The sequence below is a fragment of the Haliaeetus albicilla genome, chromosome 1 (assembly GCF_947461875.1).
Source record: "Haliaeetus albicilla chromosome 1, bHalAlb1.1, whole genome shotgun sequence".
Lineage (NCBI taxonomy): Eukaryota > Metazoa > Chordata > Aves > Accipitriformes > Accipitridae > Haliaeetus > Haliaeetus albicilla.
Window position 1 is genome coordinate 71,455,679 of NC_091483.1, and position 21,691 is coordinate 71,477,369.

The 21,691-nt window shown below is 40.9% G+C and overlaps 2 protein-coding genes across 6 annotated transcripts in view; one reads left to right on the forward strand and one right to left on the reverse strand.

Moving 5' to 3' along the window:
• EVC2 (EvC ciliary complex subunit 2) overlaps positions 1-499 on the reverse strand; it is a 79,946-nt gene extending 79,447 nt beyond the window's left edge. For 3 of the 5 annotated variants that reach the window (XM_069793810.1, XM_069793795.1, XM_069793787.1), the window contains exon 1: positions 123-498. In XM_069793810.1, the coding sequence (XP_069649911.1) occupies positions 123-401 (279 nt within the window). In that variant the 5' untranslated portion in view covers positions 402-498. Of the gene's footprint in view, positions 1-122 lie in introns of all 5 variants that reach the window. The other 2 variants (XM_069793801.1, XM_069793820.1) reach the window with 2 other exon arrangements.
• A 15-nt stretch (positions 500-514) lies between these two features.
• Positions 515-21,691, forward strand: part of EVC (EvC ciliary complex subunit 1) — a 55,717-nt gene continuing 34,540 nt past the window's right edge. Inside the window, exons 1-11 of the mRNA XM_069791132.1 lie at positions 515-770; positions 1,786-1,805; positions 4,329-4,439; positions 7,206-7,289; positions 7,813-8,045; positions 9,033-9,117; positions 11,353-11,451; positions 13,727-13,864; positions 15,834-15,992; positions 17,552-17,768; positions 21,491-21,639. Coding sequence (XP_069647233.1) covers positions 515-770; positions 1,786-1,805; positions 4,329-4,439; positions 7,206-7,289; positions 7,813-8,045; positions 9,033-9,117; positions 11,353-11,451; positions 13,727-13,864; positions 15,834-15,992; positions 17,552-17,768; positions 21,491-21,639 — 1,551 coding nt within the window. The remainder of the gene's footprint in view (positions 771-1,785; positions 1,806-4,328; positions 4,440-7,205; positions 7,290-7,812; positions 8,046-9,032; positions 9,118-11,352; positions 11,452-13,726; positions 13,865-15,833; positions 15,993-17,551; positions 17,769-21,490; positions 21,640-21,691) is intronic.

Genomic DNA, 21,691 nt, shown 5'->3' on the forward strand with positions numbered 1-21,691 from the left:
CGCCGCGCCCTCAGTCAGGGCCTCTCCTTCGCCCGCCACCAGCCGCCCCGGGCCCACGGACCCGCCCGGCTGAGGGGGCCGACCCGCCACCCGCGCAGCGCCCCGCGGGCGCCCCGCCTTACCCCAGCCGCCGTCCGACCGCGGGGCTCCCGGGGCGGGCCCGGCGCCCCGGCCCCCTCCGCGGGGCTCGGCGGGGGACGGTCCGCGGCCCGGGCCCGCCAGGTGGCCGCTGCGAGGGGCCGGGCGGGCGCGGAGGACCCGGCGGGGAGCAGCGCCAGCAGCAGGCCGGCCAGCAGCCGCCGACATGGCGGCGGGCGGCCCCTCCGCGGGCGCGCAGGGCGCCGCGGAGACTTTCCAGGCGCTGCCCCCGAGCCAGGCCGGGCCTCAGCCGCCGCATCCATCCGCCATCGGTCTCCTCCCACCGCGGCGAGGGCGGGGGGCGGGCGTTGGAGGGTCCCCGAGCGGCGGGACCTCCCTTCGTTCCCCTCGCCTCTCCTCTCCTCGCCCGGGCCCGATGGCGGCGGCGGGCTGCCTGCGGGCGGTGGGTCTGCAGTTCTGGGCCCGCTCGCTGCAGGCGCTGCCCGCCCTGCTGGCCCCCGCCGTCCTGCTGGGGCTGCTGCTGGGCGCCGCCGCCGCCGCCCTGCTCTGCCGCTGCGCGCTCGGGCCGCGCCGGCGGGGAGAGGTACGCGGGGCCGGCGGGCGGAGGGCGGGCAGCCGGCCTTCCGCCGCGGGGAAGCTCGGGCCTGTCTCGGGGTGGGCGGCTCGGAGGGGTCAGGGATGGTTTGTGAGGGGCGGCGGGCCCGGGAGGTGCCGCCGGCGCGGCTCGGCGCGGCTGTGCCCGCGGCGTGGGAGAGCCGGGGCTGCCCGAGCTGGGCCGGGACCCCCGGGCCGGCCCCGGGGGCTCGGGGCGGGCGGCGCGGCAGGCGGCGTGTACTGCGCGGTCGTGAGGGGGGGGGAAGCTCGGTGGCCCTGTAATTCCTGACACGCCTCTGCTGGAAAGGACTTTTCTGCTTTCTTCGTTTAAAAATTTACTGAAACGAACGGGCTGACTCCGAAAAGAGGCCGGTGTGAGTTTTTGCGTGTTCTGAGTATTGCCCTGCTGGCCCGCATCTTTAACGCAGGTGGCCCACCGGTTGCCTCTCGCAGCCGTCACTTCTTGTGCGAGGCAGCGCTGCTTTTGGGGGATAACGGGAGATGTACCCGACTTGCAGAAACATCGTGACATAATTGGAAATAAGCACCAATTTCCATCCTAAACCAGTAAGGACAATCCGATTTCCAAAGCGTTTTACGAACTGTTCCAAAGTTCAATTTACAGACGGCCCAAGCAGAGTATTGATACTAACCCACAGCAGTAACTTTGCACTGAGAGTACACACGTACATACCTGAGAAATAAAGGAGGCAGAACGCATCTGAGAGTTTGCTTGATGCAAAACTAACAGGGTTTTCTAAAGCATGTGATTTTGTTAATAACCTACCTGCCTTGCTGTTTTAACGACAGTGATGGATGGTTCGTATCTCTTGATTACGTAAAGTGTTTGTTTGGACTCGAGGACTGCAGAGGTAGCACATACCCACTACCGGGCAGATATATTTTCTGAGAATCGTTATTGACTTCTGCTTCCTTCTCCCATCGCATTTAGTCCCAAGTCAAGCTGGATTGACTGGATGTAGCAATGCTTGGTGCTGGCGCAGCTGTGAAATTTGGAGCCCTGCGGAGCGTTCTGCCAGCCTGCAGTGCGGGGTCTGGCTTGGCTTGGTTTTCATCCGCACCTTTTTTCAGCTATAACAGCTCTGCTGCGTGTGCATATCTGCTAGCGTTGATCGTCATTAAACATGACATAAGAGAAGAATCCTCTTGCTCCCAACTGCTTTTAAGTAGGAGGTTTGAAACTCTGTTTGAAGCCATGCTTTAGCTTAGTAATGGAGGCACTTCAGATGCTGGATCAATGCATCCTGTGCGAGTGCAAGCCTCTCTGATTCAGTTGCTCATTTTCCCTGCCTTAATAGGTGGTATCTTTATTGTGCTGCCACTACCAACTCAAATATAGCCATGTACAATTTTATCCTTTATGTCATTTATGTCAATAGGGAATAGAAGCTGTCAGTTCTCTCTGGCCCAGATCTTCAGATGCATTTAGGTGCTTAAATGCCATTAAAATCAATGCTGCTGCTGTGAAAGAGTTGTTTATTTTGAAAGAAAAATAAACTGCCTGCTGGCGCATATAGAGCACATTGCAGGATGGGCAGGTCTTATCCTATGGGTCTGATTTCCCAAATTGAACAGGGCTACCTTAGGCGGTCTGTGCCTGTTCCTTCTTCATACTGTCTGCCCCACTGATGCTATGGAGCAAGCCTGTTGCGTGCATAGCAGGTACTGAACTGCACGTATTACAGCCCTCTGTATCTAAAGTGAAAGCAGGGACAGTTTACATAAGTATGCCATGTTCCTTCCCAAGCAGCTGAGTTATCCTTGCAACAGCAGCAGGGCAAGTACCTGGAGTCCGAAGCAGCCATAGGCATCACAATAAGCTACCGGTGTTTGTCACTCAGCCCCAGTTAATCACTATTCTATAGATCTTAGCGAGAATCTGTGGGACTCGGATGCATGCAGTTAAGTGCCTTATTGGTTTGATGATCTGTGCATAGGACACACTGGGATACTTTTAAGAAGAAACCTTTACCATGGTAACTTCAGACCATATAGTATACTGTAACACATTTCTATCAATAATATTCTCTTGTTAGAGTACGGCATTGCCTGGAGGCTCTTGTGGCCCTTTGGGTTGGAGCTTGTCTCATTATGGTATTCTGGTAGATTAGCTTGGTGAAGCGTTGCAGTAATTACAGTTAGACTTAGTTTATTCAACTTCTTAATGCTCTAAAAGGGGAGCTCAGTAGCACGTCAGTTGGAAAAATAACAAAGGGCAAAAACGAATGGAGAGAAAGGCAATGAGATCAGAAATGTTAGCAGGAAAGAAATGAATCCTGGAAAAATTCAAATAATTTTAAAATGATAGTGTTGGAGATATAAAGGAGTGAAAATGAATACTGGATGAATATGAACAATTGGAGAAGCAGGTTGAGAAAAGCAAATTCTTACTTTGGAGTGGCTATGGTACGAGGTACAGAGGTGAACGCAGTGTGACTACTTCCACAAGTCCCAGTCACTAAACCTAAATTTTGTGAACTTCTGGTTTGGGACAAATAAGTGACAAGATGGCTGAGGGAGACTTGTAGGTGTTCTTTTGTCATAAGTAGATTTTTAGGAACCAGCATCTGCAATTCACCGTATCTTAGAGGCTAACCCAAGAATATGATCTGTATTATTGAACATTTAAGTTCCAGAAAGGTGACAGAGGCAAGTCAAAAGGAATGAAATGTATTCAAAGGCTGGGCAATTCTCTATATTCTGGGAAAATGGACTACTTTATGTACCAAGTGGCCAAATAATTCAAGGAGAATCTTTCCATAAGACAATTACATGCATACTGGCTGCAGCCATATCGTTAGACTACCTCAAAAATTGTTAGACTACATCAAAAAGCAGTCAGTGGATTGAAAACCTGAAGAATAATTTAAAAACTAGTCAAGGTAGGGTGGCTGCCATCTTTTCCTTCACTAAAAAAATTCCTTGCAATGCTGTGTTTGGATGCATTGACCAACATTAGCATTATTTTTTGGTCTATCTAGTGCACAGGGAAGAGTGTGTGCAGCAGGAGGTTTTACTCCCACACAGTCTGTGTCTGTACCAGCATCTCTGTGTGTTTGTTAGGGCAGTAAAGGCCAATGGTATGGGCTGCTTTTGGGGACGGAAGATGGTGAGTGTTTTCTGATGATTATTTCTTCCTGACAGGAACTTTCCCACACATAAAACTTCATTTAGGAAGTTTTTCTCATAGCAGGGGAGCAAAAATACATGGCATTCTCTTCGTTGCAGGAAATTACAGACAACTTTAGTTAACTGGCTTTAACTGAGAAGTTTGAACTCAGACCATGAGCTCAACTCTATAGTTTGTAGTAAGATGGTTTGAGAGCAGATGTATTGATTTGACAAGTTTACAGCCTCTTACAACTTTTCAGATTAAAATTCTAGTTCTGGACTGAAAAATCAAATTCATGAAGTTTATTAATTTTAATTATTCTTTCCTGAATATGTAAAATTCTCATTCGTTTTCAGATTGTATTTTTCCAAAATTTTCAATCAATACTGAAATAATTTTCAGGATGGAGACATGAATGTATCCAGGCTGCTGTCAAAGAGGTTTCCAGTGAATCTGCATGAACTCAGTGTTATATTTCATCTGCTTTCTCTTGGAATTTCAGAAGGATGATTCCCAGAGACTTCTGGAAAGCTTCAACTCTGATGAAAAAGAGCACACGCTCACGAAAAGTAAAGCAGAACCCTATACATCAAAAGAGGAAATGGTGCTGGAGGTAAAGCTCTGCTGTTGTTGTTGTACATCCATTTAGCTGCATGTAGCAAAGAGCACGTTCAGGGCCTGGTCCAAACAGTCTTAATTTTATTGGGTTTGGAATTGAGCCCTTGAAAAGTGTTCAGAAAAAGCATAAGAAGGAAAGTGGGGGTTGATGGCTGCTTATGAATGCAACCATTTCAGGCATTAATTCCCCTTATGAATTCCATTTCCCTTGGGGGACTCTTTTTGGATATTTTAATCAAGATCCTGACTTCTTCTTGTTAAGGGGCTTCTTTGGTTTTGTCTCTACATTGTCCTTAATTTCAAAAGGCTGATGGGAAAAGTTAACACCATTGACAAGAAAAAGTTCTTAAGTGCTGAAATCAGTGCTGATAGTTCATAGTGGATTCTTTCCTGGAGAAGGAGATTTATTAGAAAAATTTTGACAGTAATAGAATTCCCTCATCAGGTCCAACCTGGGACAAATATTTTTTTTCTAGAGCCTCTTTAGAGCTTGCAACTCTCAGTTGGACTGAGCAGATCCACAGAGGGAGAAAGAATAAATGAAGAAAAATGATTATGTTTGCGAACAGCAGCATCTTCAGTGGTTTTCTCATATAGGAAGTTCTCCCATCGGGTGCCAGCTGAAGATACAGTGCAGAGTTCAAGTGACCACAAGTACTAAAACACCACTGTGGTGAGTTGGGATTCAAGGACAATTAGAGAAACAATTTGGAAAGAAAAGTAGGAGAAGGTATAAACTTAACCCACCCTCAGTCAAAAACTCAGATAACTTTTTTTTTGGTGATAATCTCAAAATAACTTGAGAACCAGCCATACCACGTGGTTGTTAGATCACTGCCTTTCACCCAAAGTTGATTTGACTACTCTTGGTGAAGCTAAAGGTTGTGAGTTAAACAGTACATTTAAAACAATGTGCAGTTCAGCTAACTCATTCAGTCTATCATCCATAAATTAAATACATGCAGAAAGTGTAGGTTAAAGCCAGCCAGTCTGGTGCTTAGCTTGTAATGAGAACTGGTTTCAAGACAAAGAGAAGATAGACGTTATTGTAAACATTTTACTGTTGGTTTAAATCCTGACAGGTAATTAATCTTCATTTCAGTTTTGCGATCAGGAATGGTGACAAAGCATGGTTGGTCATTTTGCTTGAGTTAAAGTACAGCATAACAAGTGAGCATGGATTAGATTCTCTTTTGGAGTGTAAATCCTGTAGGAGAATTTATGCAGTGATATCGCTTTATGCATATTACCAGTCCTTTTGAAATGGGAACACATTTTTTTAAAAGTGATCATTCACAACTATATCCATTTCCCAAACACGTTAGCTCATTTATAACACACTAAGAAATAACCTTGGTATTTGGAGGGACTTTCTCCCACCTATTTGTCTAACCACTGAAGTTTTTTTTGGTTTTTTTTCCTATTCATTTGTTCCAATTCCCAGAGGCTTTTGCTGTTACTAGCATCAAATTGACAGTTCATGAAGAAGCATAGACGGAAAACACTTTTAGTTAGGTTAGAGCACTTCAGAAAAAACAGGTATTTTCATTCTGAGACCTTCCACATTGCAAGAATACCATAATTACCGTATTAATAATAACTGTGTATTACTCATGCCTGCTGAGAAGCAGGATGTGTTAGTTCTAGCACACTGTGATATGGCTTTACAGCTTTGGACTGGAGCTGCTCTGCCTCCAGCCATTGCAGAGCGATAGCTCTGTCAGCTTCTGTCCCTGAATGTGTACTGCAGCAGTGGGACTGCTCAGTATGAGCAATTGTTTTACACGCTGACCCTGTGCTTTTAACTTTTATCAGTAAATCAAAAAATGACTTTTGGAAATAAATGAAATGGAAATAAAAATGTGCAATGATAAAAGAGTCTAATGAATGACGTAGTTTGCTTTTCTCTTCCCATTTCTATTTTTAGACTCTATTAGTGCTTTGATATTTCCTAGAAAAATCTATGCAAAGAAAACTGTGTTTTGACAAATCAGATTCTTTCATTTCATATGACAAAACCAAAAAAGTTAGAATAGGAAATATCCTAAAGCTTGGACTTAAACGTTCTATCTGTTGATTATAGCCAACCTTTTATTAAGCCATACATAACCTCACAAAACAAAGCTGATTATCCCATTGTGCCAGTGCATAAAGCAGTGGCTAGAAAAGAGGAGGAGGAGAAAGTCAGATTACATGATACAGCAGATTGTATGAAAAGAATGCATTATCTATAAGAAGTTCTTTGGAAGAACACTGGTATTTTCTCTAGATTATAGGTAAGGGTTGTACTATAAAAGTTCTTTCTGGAAAAAATGATGACTAGTTTTGTTTAATCTATTGTTTCTTTATTTAAAATGAAAGACAGAATTTGTAGCCATGATGATACCTGTGGAGCTTATCCTTTAGTAGTTTCTATTATTAAGATAATTTCAGTCTCTCATGTGAAATCTTTAGTTGCTGCTAAAGGGGAGAAGAAAAACGCGAAATGGAAATAACTTCTGAATGCCAGCTTTTGCCTGTTTTCCCTTGCAGGAGTAAAAACATTTTGGACCAGTGGTAATGACAGAGTTCCCTTTTCTGGGTTTCATACTCTGAACGAGTCTTATGAGAAGACTTCTTGTGCCAAAGCAGAAATAGTCAATAAATAGTTACCAATAGGAATTTCTTAGTTGTGTAACCAAAAGAGGCATGTGATACTTACAGTGAACAACCATCAGATCTAGTGCTGTTCCCAAATGGTTTTCTGTTCTTTTCCATACAGGAAAGTGAGTCTCCTCTGAACAGTAATGTCACGGCATTTGCATTGAAGGCAAAAGTGATCTATCCCATCAACCAGAAATTTAGGGTAAGGTTTTAGATTCTGCTTGTAAAAATTAATGACAATCATTCTGTGTCAGAGTAAATTGCAGAGTCTAGTAATGGAAGAAAACTTACTGCCAATCAGCTTAACAGGGATCTTTGTAGTCCATTGATTCAGGGCTTATTCTGTAAGGCATCAGCTGCTTTCAGCTCCCCCTGAAACCTGCAGTGCTTTACATGGTGTCTGGTCAATTTTCACTGTAGTTGAGAGACTTTTCTTCCCATTAATGTTAATAGAAGTTGGGTCTGTTCAAGGAGCCATAAGAAAAACCCCACAAGGATCTGCCCTTCAGTAAGAAAACAGGCACCAAGCAGATAACCACAACAGAAGAATGATTTTCTGGGTAATGCACAAACCTGTCAGTATGATGAATCTTAATTTATGTGGAAACACTTTTGCTGTGTCTATTGTTTCATTTTTGCTTGAAAGCAAACACTGCAAATTGATGAGATGTTTATGTCCTTACGGTACTGTATTAATTGACCTTGTGAATTTTCTTTGACTGTAGCCTTTGGCAGATGGCTCATCCAATCCATCTTTGCATGAGAATCCAAAGCAGGCCGTTCTGCCTAATCAGGTCATGGAGACATCTACGTCAGGCAGCCTGGGATCTTTGAGCCAGGGAGACAAAGAGGACTGCAGTTCCTCCACAACAATACATTCCACAACAAGTGATGATAGATTTCAGGCTCGAGCCTTCCTCAAGGTGACCAGCTTCCTTGAAGTGCTAACATGTGAGAGGTAAGCAGTAAACCTGCCCCTGTGTTTGGTCATTTCCTAGCATGCTCCAGTGGTTTTCAGGACAATCAGTAGAGGTCTAGTGTAAACCAAAAGCTGGCTTGAATGCATACATTCACCACATCAAGACAGAGTTATCTGCTTATAACCCTAAAAAAGTGGTTGGGGAGATTGAAGTAATACATCATGCTGCATACTGGAAGTCAGTTTGTTCTTTATGAAATTCTGGGAATCAGAACTTCAGCAAAAGCTGTCTCGTAAAAGGTATGTCAGTGTTAGGATAAGGAGATCCCTTTGTTTTCGCTTGTATGCTCAGTTCACGCATGCAGTGGTATGCTCGACTGGGGATGAAGTCCTCTGCACTGTACAAGGTAAAGTCACACAGCAGGTGCCTTGAGAACAGCAAGTGCCAGTGGTCTGTTCTCTCCGTTTTAATGGGAACTACTCGTGTCTTATTGTGGGAAAACAGTTCCTTTGTCAGATGCGCCACTGATGAGCAGGTAGAGCTAATCAAAATGGACTGTCAGCTCTGATTTTCTTTCAGCTGCACCATGGCAAGGTACCCCTAGATGAATACATATGTCTCTGTATTCTCATTAGCAAGAATAAAGAAAATCATATTTATGTCACTGTGGGGAATGGGGAAGGTACTAGCAATGAAGAATATTTTCAAAATGTCCACTCTTACAGCTGTTCTAATTTAAAGCCTTGTTTTCCCTTTGTTGTAGCCACTCGTGCCTATATTTACCTTGCCTTTTTTTAAAGGAAATAAAGGAAACTGAAACTCCCAACTTTATTAAAAGCACTATTTGTTTTGCTTACTTCTGTGTAGAGATATTTTATCTGAAAGAGAAGGCAATGTGGAAGTGAAGTGTCTTGACTGCTGCCTTTAGGAGAATTTAGTGGTTAAATGAACCTATTATATGGTGTTGCCCTTTTGTGTAACCTTCACTTAGATTGATATTAACACTTTTTAAATCTTTGTTTTAGTTTTGATGTTAAGCTCTGCCTTTGCAGCCTTATTTTAAAAGATCTCATGCTTCTTGATACTGAACTCAGAAAAGAAAAACATGTGGTAGGTATTCATTCATGTCTTATTTATAGCTATTTGGTTTGAACATCTTAGTTGAGTATCAGTTTAGGAAATAACATAAACAACTGGCTAGCTGGGAAGTAGTATAGCAGAGTTGCATTTCTACAGTATCGTCTTTATTTTTTCTCCTGTTCTGCATACATAGGAGCTTCATAAAGTGATAAAATATAATGAAATATATTGGGCTATGAAATACAGAGGGTCAGACTAGATAATATAAAAATCTGGTTTTAAACATTACTCCAGAGAATAACATACAGCACTTGAGGTTCATAAAAAGAGGGAAAAAATTATTTAATAGATGATTTTATGTCTTAAGGACAGTGCTTATGCATTGCAACTCCAAGGACTCCAAGCTCTTTGAATAAAATTGAAAATTCAGTTCAGCTGAATCAGTACCATTGTGATAAGTACAATAGTCATGATTTTGTAGGACAGAGGAATTGAAGTACCCATTTAAACCACAGATAGCCACCTACATCAGGTCACAGCATCCAAAGCTGACAGGAAAAAAAAAAACAGAACAAAACAAAAATGGATGTATACAATTAAAGCCACAGGATACTCAGTTAGGAGAATTGTTTATGGTGACTAGTTATGATCGAGTACAGAATCATTACCATTACTGATTTTTAGATCAGTTAATATAAATCTGGACATAAAGTATATAGCTTTCTCATTCCCTTCTTTCCCGACCTCTGTTTAAACACATTGGTCATTTCTGATGTAATTTATTAAATGCAGTGAGAATATTTCAAGGGGTGGGATTTTCTGAAAAAATTTCTACACAACCCAAAGGAGGAAGCGTGCAAGTAAACCTGGAAAGCAGCTTCTCTTCTGATGGGTTATTCCCATCTAAGTAGATGAGAAAGGGAACTTGAGATCAGATTCCAGAAGGAAGTTTATCTTGACTAGGGAAGGTTGAACTTGATCTCAAAGTTAATCATCAATTTGTAAATGAAATTAACATAACAACATGGTGATGTAATCACAGAAACACTGAGAAAATGAGCATTTAATGTACTTTGTGGCCCACCAGAAATTACCACAAAAGGCAGATGACTGACCTTTAGCTGAAGCTTTAAATAGCTTTATATTTTTGCTGGCACGGAAAAAGGGAAAAAAAATTTCAGTCTAGAGAATAGTTTCTTCCCTTTCCACTCTGCTTTCTCTGATTTCAGTCAGTCTTTCTTAGCATCAGGTCTAGGAAAAGGAAACATACCCTCTTCCTTCAGGGTTTTCCTGAATTCTTTTTTTTTTCCTTGTTACAGTATGTGGTGTCTTGGTGGTGTGTGTTCAAAACTTGCCAAACTTCTATCAAAAACATTAGCAAGTGAGATCCAAAATATGGCTGCTTTATGGTTTTTTCTTCTACTGAGCTCTAATTATAACATATTTTCCAGATTTTTCTAGCTGAAATGTTGGCTTCGATAACTGTTTTTAATATGTAAATATGATTTTTTTTAATATGTTTAAAATAGGCAACTTCTGCATCATCTGTTTTCAAGTACATGAGTAACAGGCAGGTGGCTGTTAAATTTCTCATATTTTTATCTTCACGTTGGAAAATGCTGCAGCAGTTAGTAATGAAGTGAATTCTCTTTATACTGACACTAACTGAGGCAAGAGGGGAGGAGGTTACGCAAAAATCATCCCAGTGTTCAAAAACATCTTTTTGAAGACACTAGTATTACAATCTTTAAAAAAAAAAAAAAAAAGGCACACAACTGGAAAATAGGTGTAGTTTTTGTAAGAGAAGGTAGCTAGAACTTGAGATGGTTACTTTTGGGTTGTATATAAAAATTTTTGACACTTCATTTGGCTGACTACAGTTGAAATCATAGTAATGAATATGTTGGTATCTTTCAGTTTAGGAGTTCATTAAACTTTAGAAAAATGGGCTTTATATTAAGGGATCTGCATTTTCTCCAGTAAAGGACAGTTTCAAATGTGTCAGTCTGGTTACAAGGCTATAGGAGATTATGTCCTTGTCCTTGTTAGAATGTATCACCGTCTTCCAGTATCTTACTGAAGCCAAAGCCAGAGAATTTTTCACAGTGGAAGTACTGCAGAGCTGCTGATGATGTTTCTGTTATTTTGCATATGATTCACAATAGTCTCACTGATTGATTTAAATCAACAAAAGTTATCACAAAGATGTCCTTACAATGTTGAACAGGCACTTACCCTGGGTTTTGTTTCCTTCCTTTTAAATAGATGTTTAGTCAGATTCTCAAAATACGCCTCACAGACTTTTATCATAAAAAGAAGATTACTGATGATTTGTTCAAGAAGATCCTTTTAATTCAGGAAAATGTAAGTGGTTTTGTTGGTTAATATTTAAGACCATAGAAAATAAGAGTTAATCCCACCTGTTGGTGCAAGCTGCCACAGCAGGCTAGCTCACCTACTCCTTTTAAACAGCAATGTCATTTGTAATCTATTTCAGAAGAAATGCAAAGTAACACTCTTGTTAGCTGATGCTCTCCATTACCTTGTATGCATTTCCTCTTTGTTACTGTGTGAGGTGATTAGGACAGCGATGTGTGTAATCTGTTAAGGATAAAAGTATTTTGTAGTTGAATCCATTCAGGCAAACAAAACATTGTGAACCTTATTCACTCAGATTTAATAATTTCTAATTATCGGGTCTTTGTCTGGTCCCATGTATCATTACTAATAATAAAATAGCAGGAAATAAAGTAGCAGAAGGAAACTCAAGGCTTTCAACAAGGGAAAATATTTTCTTCATTGTCCTTTTTTCTTCCATATACTTGTATGAAAATCCATATGCTACTTCTGAACTGGAAGACATACATTGACAGTCAGTATGCATTTCAGGTGGAGTCACAGTACTATTTTTAAGATTATTAGAAGGAAAAAAGGCTTTACAAAACTAAACAATAGGAGAGCTACTAGTTCCATTTTCCGTTTTCCAGATTAGAGTCATAGAAAAGTCTGGGTTGAGAGGCACATCTGGAGATCGTCTGGTCCAACATTCTGTAGGAAGCAGGGCCTCAAGTAAGGTTATCCAGTGCGCTGCCAATCCAAGTCCTGAATATTTGCACTGAAAGAGACTCCACCATCTGAGCAGTGTAGTCCAATATTTAATTTTCTCACAGTAATGATTGTTGCTTGTCAGCTCTAGTTGTTGAGATTTATTTTGTTCGTGCAGTCTCACAATCTGTGAATTAATATCAGGAATCTCTGTAGTTGTACCCTATAATTTGTACCCTATAATTTATATCAGAATGCATTTTGCCTTAAAAACACTCTTCTGCCTTAAATCCTCAGGTTTAGTATTAAAGTTGATTGTATTTACTAAATGAAAAGTGAGATTTGGTGTGCGAATCCCTTTTACTGATGGACTTCTGGTAATGACTTCAAATTATACATACAGAGGTAATATATATATGAGGCACGTTTCCCAGTATAGCCTAATCGGCAATGAGGCTTGACAGCATCGTTGTCTTCATGCACCTAACTGAGCTGCTGCAAGACAAAGGCTAAATCTTGTTTATTAGATGCAGTAATTGCCGGAATAGTCCAGTTGTTTAAGTGTCAATATGGGATTCCTGTGTCCTATATTATGGAGAGAAAGGTCTTGGAAACGTGACAGCTGTAGAGTTGGGATATCCTGTAAGGGATGAGGCTGGTTATGAATACCATGTAAAAGAGACATTGGTAAGCAGCAAAAGTACTAGCACTGGAAACTATTTACTGTAGTACTGCATTGGCAAGATGGAAGATTATATGATTTATTGCAGAAAGCACTTTCCTCTTTTAATTCTGCAGTGTAAGAAAAATCCATGGGATTTTGATGAAATTGTTTGTGAAGCTTGTCAAAATCTGGTTACATTCTTTAAGGCATAAGGGTATCAAGTTAATGCATTGATACCTAAAATTGGGTGGTATTAAAAGTAAATGCTTGTTATGTAAGGCATGTTTCAGCAACTGAAGAGTCATCCATTTCAGTACCAACCTACTAAGTAATGGCAGAAGACTTGTATTTGTTGGTATCATTAGCTTTCAGAAAAAAACATCCTGGTTTCAAAGGAATGAAAAACTTTAAAAACCCATATAATGACGTAGCCTGTAATTTGTCCCTTATGAGCATTACAGGTGTGTTCATCTGTGTGTGCTAGCACTCTGCAGGAAACACTATCTGATTATCATATCTGGATACTTATATGTTTTTAAATACAGCTTGTACACTCATAGCTGCCATTTAAGATGGGGCACATGCATTAAAATAAAAATATTTGTGAATAGATTCAAAGGATTATTACTATGAAAGCTCATGGAGCAGTGTTTACTAAAACTTGAATTCAGTGGAGATGGACAACAGTCTTGATTGTACTCACATACTAGTGGAAATATATGTATTTGTATTAAGTGTAGTTCAGAGCTGCCACATACCTTTGAGTTTTCTTTGCTTGCTGCAGAAGGTGCATTACTCACAGATAGAACTTTCTGAATGCTCTTGTGCAGCTTCCTTAGCCATGAGCCAGAACTGACATACAAATTCACTCCCAAATTTAGAAATTATGTCTGGTTTTCTGTTTAACAAATCCCTTGCTTTTTTTCCCAGGATTTTGAAGAATTACAGAAACAACTTGACTGTAGACTCCAGAATGCTGAGATGTCCGGAGCCCATAATTCAGAGTACCAGACTCTAGAAGACTTAGAAAGGAAAGAAAGGGAATATTCTGAGCACGTAATAGATAATGTAACTTCTAATTTTTTCTAAAATTTTATTTTAATGTTATTCTTTTGATGGGGATTGCTTTTTTTTTTTTTTTTTAACTGTTGTGTTGACTAGTCCACAGTCAGTAGTTTAGATGTGTATGAGTCCTGAAAACATTTTTATGTTGCTCCAGCAAAGTATTTCCAACTCCCTTTGGGAGCCAATATGCTTTTTGTACAAACACTGTCTTATCACACTGGATTTAGAGCTGAGAAATGCCTATTGCTTGTCAGATGGTAAGACTTATTTCAAGCCTATGAATAGCCTGACTTTTAGCAATTTTATCCTAGCGCCTTGTTGTCTTCAATCCTCCATAACTGAATAAAAGAGTAATAAGAAACTAAAAGTTTTTCAGCTGAAATAAGTACTAAGAAAATAATTACAGTACAATCTTTTAGTATGCTTTGCACATTTACTTTAGCAAAACATTTTTCTTTACCAACTTTCCACATTAGAATACATTTACATGGGTTTTGATGCAAAAATGTAGTTTGATAGCAGGCGTTTGATTCTCATAGTAAAGTGTTTTTTTTTTCTCTTCAATAGTGTCACTGTTTCCAAATAGCTTGCAGGCTAGAAAACTGGAGGTTAAGAATAGTCTGTATATTATTTTTCCAGTAAACCGAGTAATCTGGAAGATATTCTCCTTCCCAGTCCTGTTTTTGAGGTTTGAGCAAATTCACTGCTGATGAAAATGAGAGACTGACTAGTCAGACTGATGGCTCTGTGAGCTGCCTGCACTGATTGACTGTGGCACTTCAGCCCTGAACTAAGCAGCCCATCATCTCAGCCTTCAGCCTTTTTCATAGAGGAGTTAACATTTTTTAATGTCTGGTGGTTAAATGCTTCACTGGGAATTTTCTCAGCTTTCTCTTGATTCTCTGTGCCTTCCACTTTATAGCGGAAGCCCTGGTAATGATGGTACATCTGTATCAAGTTTCTTTTGCAATTTAACTTTGCTCGGTGAAAAATTGATTGTTTAGAGTTCTCCAGAGTTAGTCACATAAAAAAATCGCTGGCACCCTCACTGAGCAACATGAGGCAGTTATTCACCAGCAGCAGTCATCCTTCAGTGGGTCTGTCACTCTTATGCCAGCAGATGCTTTTCATCCATATTGAAAATTATTTCCCTGTACACAGATTCGTACAGATCAGGACCTTGAACTTATCCAGTCTTCCCTCAGTAATATAAAGGGGTTTTTTGCTATACTCACAGATGCCATAGTCACAGTTTTTTTCAAAACTCACAGATACTTAATACAAATCTTGGCAATGGATACATTTTCTTATCTTTGTGTGTACTAGTAATCCCATTGAAAACCACAGAATATTCACAGCTGTGCACAGTCTTCTGTGTTTGTGGGGTTGGAGCCTAAAACTAGAGATTACGCATACGATAATTTATCAGAATGGGTGCATACACTGTGCTGATACTCCATAAAGTACTTAATTCCAACGCAATTAATAACGTGCTTATGTAGTATGTGGTTGTGAAAGGTTTGATGGTGAAAAACAGGGACAATTGTCAGTTTACCTTTTTTAGCAAAAATCTTGTTTGACTGGAATATCTGCTCCTACAGCTAAATAAACTTCCCAGAAAAAAGGGCTGCAGTTCGTTATCTCTTTTAGTTTTCCCATTAATGCTAACAACATAATAGGCTTTTATAAATGCAATATGTGGGAAACTAACAGGAAATTCTTAGCGAGTTATACAGAACGACTGTGGTTTAAAAGGTCAGGATTGACCTACTGGTTATGTGCCACCAACACACATATCATCATATAGTAAACAGGCTCTTTAGTTTTGCAAAATGTTTACTAAAACTAATACTGAAATATGTCTGTAGTCTCAGTGACTTATATCTCAGTAGACTCATATGCCTCTCGTGGTATTGCAATACTAGATGATTAATGAGGGAACATGGATTGTTTTTTGATTCGTATTCCACAGATGGAAGCTTTCTGGAAGCAGACTGACAAAGCCCAGCAGGCTTTTTTGGACCAATCAAAATGCTCAAGTGCCAAAGCAACAAAGATAATGATGGATCTGACCGAGAAGATGATTGCAGTAGAAAGCTTATTAAGTGAATCTCAAGATTTGCAGGCAATGGTAAAGTACAAAAAAAAAAAAAAAATTGAGAGAGATTTAGTCAATCTGAACACAAAGACTGACGCAAGTGTACAGAGTCTGTCAGTCCTGCCTCAGGAATGATGTAGACTGCTCACTCCAGTTGTCTCTTTCAGCTTTGTTGCAAAAAGCTCAACTTCCATTGCAGTTTATGAAGACCCACAGGAGGGTGAACTCTCTGCACTTGAGTTCTAATTCTCAAAATACCATTTAGGCAGACCTGTTAGGAAAAAGTGATATTAATGCAGCCAGTGAGCCAGGAGCAAGACCACTAGATCTAATGATGAAGGAGAATCGTCACCCTGGGCATTAGGACATTTCTTTTTCTTTCAGAGTATTTATTCCGCTTTGACTGAGAAATCGTAATTTAAATTTGATGGTGATTCTGTGTGTCCAGTGACTTTAACTGGAATTGAAAACCCTTAACATCTCTTAGTGATGTGATCTTAAGATGGAAAAATGTGTCTATAAATGCATCAGCACTATGCTTTATGTTGTGTTAAATCTGACAGATACTTATTTGCTTTGCACAGGACATACTTAAAGAATGACTTGGAATTTATAGATTAACAATACAATCAGAATCTGGCCCACTGCATTTATTAGTAATTTGGAGAATAAATGGATAGCTAGCTTAATTTGGCTTACTAGAAAACAGATACAGTATTTATTAGCTTGTTAGTTTTTCATTGGAGCAGCTAAGTAAACTGAGCTGGCCAGGTATGAAAATAGTCTTTGCAGCTGATCACACTTGACCCATACCAGGCTATTGTACAGCAAGTTCCTTCAGATGGGCAGACTTCAAATGAGGTGTTTGGATACAGATACAGGAAATATTCCTACCTGAAGTCACTACTGTGATGCTTGCATCTCATTGCAAAGGTCATTGTCTGCGTGTCTCCATTAACTACGGTAGTTGTCACACTCACCTTGCAGAATTGTCAAAAGCAGTTGCAGTTTCACCCAGGAAATCTTGCTCCCTGCTGTAATCCTGGGCTTCTCTAATAGTGCAATGAAAACCACTAGGCCATAGGCAATTATACTGATTTTTATTTACTGTATATTTACTGAATTCCAGCTGACCACATACTTGAAGGAATCCCAGCAGTATCAAAATCAGATATGTGTCCTCATTTCAAAATGAAGGCCCATACTGGTGTGCCATATAGTATCTTGAAAAGAGGTCCAGGACTTCCATGTTGCCCTTCTGTCCATCATTCCCCCTTGACTATTTAAGTTTGTTCTGCAAGCTTGTTGTTGTCTTTTCCTGACGTAATGTCTTCTTGACAGCTATAAATCATGAAAAACACTAGTGGTTTTAGATTAGCTCTTGCACCTGAACATGCAATAAACTCACTGCTATCCTACACCAGTCAAGATTTTCAGAAGTACTTAAGTGTATGAACATTGTTATTCACCTGGTCTTGAGAAGCCTCCTCGGTTTTCTGTGTAGTTTGGGAATGAGTAATTCAATGAAAGGACAAGCACAACCAAAGTCCCATTCTTGGTTTCTAAACAGGACTTTTTTATGTTTGTTTTAGGACATTCAGGAAAGGTTATTCAGTTGGGAGCTTGTGGTGAAAATGATCGATTCACTGAAGTCCTATATACCGGAAGAGTGCAAGTGTAGATTAAATATTATATCAAATATTCTGGACAATTTAACTGTAAAGAATAATCTCTCAGTCCGACAAAAGGAAGAACTTTTAACAGATCTGCACAAGGCCTTCTGGGAACAACTGGCACACTTCAGTAATGGTGAGTACTTAGACCGGAGCTCATGACTTTACAAATGTGGGTATGCGTTCTGATTATTGTATTAAATAGTAAAAAAATTATTGCTTTGGCCCTATACTGCTCTGTTTTAAAAAGGCATTGATGAATTGGCCAAGAACACTGTTATTGTGAAGGGTGGACACTTAATATGGGAACTTTGGCTTTAAGCCTTTTCCAGGCATTACTACGAACTTAGTCTACAGTTAATATAATCTATACCTTATTTCATTATTTGAAGATTGAAGAAGAGTCACATTTGTTACAAGTCTTTGTGAGATTTCTCCATTTACTGTTCACGCTTGACATTGTTGGTGATACTGGCTAATGTTAGGGACAGTAATAGCTGTATATGTGCAGAATACTGTCTTATGATCTCCTGCTAGCATGTGGAGCCAGAAGACACACGAAACATAGTTGTGCTATTGCTCTTGTGAAAAGATAATTTAAGGCTTATGATCTTTAGATAAACTTCTGTTTTATTATGTCAGACAAAAATACTTTAAAAATAAAGTCTTTGCCTCTTCCTCTTCCACTCCTTCATGTTGCCTATCTGTAAAGTACACAATTACAACAAAGTCTAAGCTGACTGACCCACTGATGTAAGGTTCTCCCTGTGTCACTTTGCATGTTACCTAATGCCCAACATGTTCTGAAACATACTCCCACCTTCTCTGATAGGTGCTATATCAAGGTCTCAGTGATTCCCATCAGCATCCATGAAAAATTATAGTACACATTCAGGCAAAAGGAAAACAGTGAGAAGTATTTTACTCTCACACATTTTGCAGAACCATTTCTGCTACTCATGGGCATATTTAAAGAAAATTGTGCTAGAGTTCAGTGAACTGAATGGTCAGAATGAATGTAATCTTGTTGCAGTATATTCTTGCTGCAGCGCTGCTCATTCACTTTCAGGCTTTGTGTCGATAAATTGTGCCGTATCTCATGGTCAGCAATTCACAGAATTACAGAACAGTTGAGGTTGGAAGGAACTTCTGGAGGTCATATGGCCCACCGCCCTGCTCAGGCAGGATCAGCTACAGCGGGTTGCCCAGGACCATGTCCAGATAGCTTTTGAGTACCTCCAAGGATGGAGACTCCACAATCTACCTGGGCTGACTGTGCTAGGGCTCAGTCACCCTCACAGTAAAAAATTGTTTCCTGGTGTTCGAGGGAACCTCCTGTGTTTCAGTTTGCGCCCCTCGCCTCCGGTCCTGTCACTGGGCACCACAGAAAAGAGCCTGGCTCTGTCTTTGGACCCTCCCTCCAGGTATTTATATACATTGATAAGATCCCCCTGAGCCTTCTCTTCTCCAGGCTTAACAGCCCCAGCTCTCTCAGCATTTCCTCATAGGAGAGATGTTCCCATCCATCATTCCAGTTCCATCTTCATGGCCTTTCATTGGGCTGTCTCCTGTATCTCCATGTCTCTTGTACTGGGGAGCCCAGAACTGGACCCAGCACTCCAGATGTGGACTCACCAGTGCTGAGCAGAGGGGAAGGATCACCTCCCTCCAACTGCTGCCAGTGCTTTGTCTAATGCAGCCCAGGATAGCAGTAACCTTTGCAACAAGGGCACATTGCTGGCTCATGTTCAACTTGGTGTTCACCAAGACCCCCAGGTCCTTCCCTGCCAAGCTGCTTTCCAGCTGGGTGGCACCCAGCATGTGCTGGTGCTTGGGGTTGTTCCTCCCCAGGTGCAGGACTTTGCACTTCCCGATGTTGAATTTCATGAGATTTGTGTCAGCCCATTTCTCTAGCTTGTCAAGGGCCCTACGGATGGCAGCATGACCCTCTGTTGTATCAGCCACTCCTCCCAGTTTTTGTGACCTCTGCAAACTTGCTGAACGTGCACTCTGCCCCATCATCCAGGTTATTAATGAACATACTGAGCAGGGCTGGACCCAGTGTTGACTCCTGGGGTATACCACTCATTACTGGCTTCCAGGTGGACTTTGTGAAAGTTTTCAATCCATCTCACTGTCTGCTCATCCAGCCTGTACTTCATCCTCTTCTCTATGAGGATCTGACGGGAGCCTGTGTCAAAAACCTTGCTGAAGTCAAGGTAGATAATAACCACTGCTCTCCCCTCATCTACCGAGCCAGTCATTTCATCATAGAAGGTGATCGGAATTCCCATGCTGCAGACTTGCTCCACTTTAAAATCCAATTAACCATGTGAACAGTTTGCTGATACTCAAGAATTCATGTGTAACGTGATACAGATTATTTCATGGATGTTTACTCCTAAAACTGGCATGCCTACTTCATAGTCTTTGCATAGGTTCAGGCACTAACATTCCTTAAGCATTAACATACATCTGTGGGTGTTTTTTCCCCCCTTTTTTTCAAGTTTCTCTTGTTCCAAAACATACCTCTGCCAAGGCCTTGATTTTATGCAAAGTAGGTGTTTATATATAGCTATATATGATAGTTAGTACAGCCTGTGTGGAAGGGCATTATCAACCTCCTAGTTTTAGATAGAAATGAAATGTGCTTAAAAAAAAAATAAATCTGGAGTGCAGCATTTTCACAGGAGAGTCCATGTTGACCTTGCCTATGAGCTCCTAAATACATAAGTTAAACTGTACCTATAATTCAGAAGCAGAACACAAAGCCAGCAAGACTGTGTTCCCAGGAAACAAACAAGGAAATAATAAAGAATTAAGTAGTGTTTAAAAATAACAGTTGCTACATTTGTTCAAATGACATTTTTATTACAGGCTTTCCTATACTTTCAGTGCACTTTCAAGTGTTTTGTCAGTGCATCACCAGCCTGTTGATAAGCACAGTAAATGAGCATGGAGAATAAGTAACATGCTCAGTGCTACAGTATTGTTCTTTATTTCTCCACAAAATAATTTCTCACAGTTAAAGCAGCTTTATGTAGTGGCAGAACAACGGGCACAGATGTCTATTCCTTTGTATTCCCCTTTAGCTGCCTGTGTCAGGAGTGAAGTACTGGCCTGGGGCAGGGCAAGTTGGGGAAATGAATAGAGTGCTTAGGTGGACAGGCAATGAGACATGAAGTAGTCACAGAACACTGAAAGCACCAATTCCACTCTGCAGCACAGGGTCCAGATAGAATCATGAATTTATAAATCACTTAGAGGTATAGGGTGGATGAAGGGGGGAAGAACTCAGTCTCAAATATTTCACAGTACTGGCACAAAATCAGAGGGACCTTGACAACTTTTGCTGCAGGTTCCTGGATGTGTCACTTTGGAAGCCTGGTACGGCGGCATGCCAGTTCAGGCTAATCCGAACTAGCACTGCTCTAGACCTATTCTCACCGCCGTATGTTACTGCACCTGTCCTTGCAGCAGCATTTGCTTATCTGCAATTAGGTAATGAGCCACTTCTGGGCCTTCCAGAAGCAGAAGGGGGAGGTTTGGGGTGCTGCAGGTGGGAATCTTTCTTGAATTAACACACTGCCTTTGCATAAGCAGCAGCACCAGTGAAAGGGAGGGTGCAGGATGGTAGTGATCCAAAAACCTGATAGATTTAAGTGCCATGTAACAACCCAAAAGTTCATGTCTAAGACGACCATCAGGGTAAGAATCAAATTTGAAATCATGCATGGCAATTACTTGCCTATTTCAGTCACTAACAGATTTCTGAAAGCTTATGTTGTGTGACAGTAGCAGATGCTACTTTCTCCCTGTGGAGTTACAATATCTAATTGTCAGTGGTTTATGTTCCAGAATGTATCCAGCAAAGTAAAGATCTGATCTTGAAACGACTGGAGTGCCGTGCAAAGAAGAGAGAAGAGTTCAAACAAAGACAGAAAGCTGAACAAGGGAGTCTCCTCAGTAAAACTTTTCGTAATGAAGATGTTAATGATTTTCTTAAGGTGAGCATGTAAAAGCTTATTTTCACTGTTCCATTAGTTTTTAAAGCAAAAT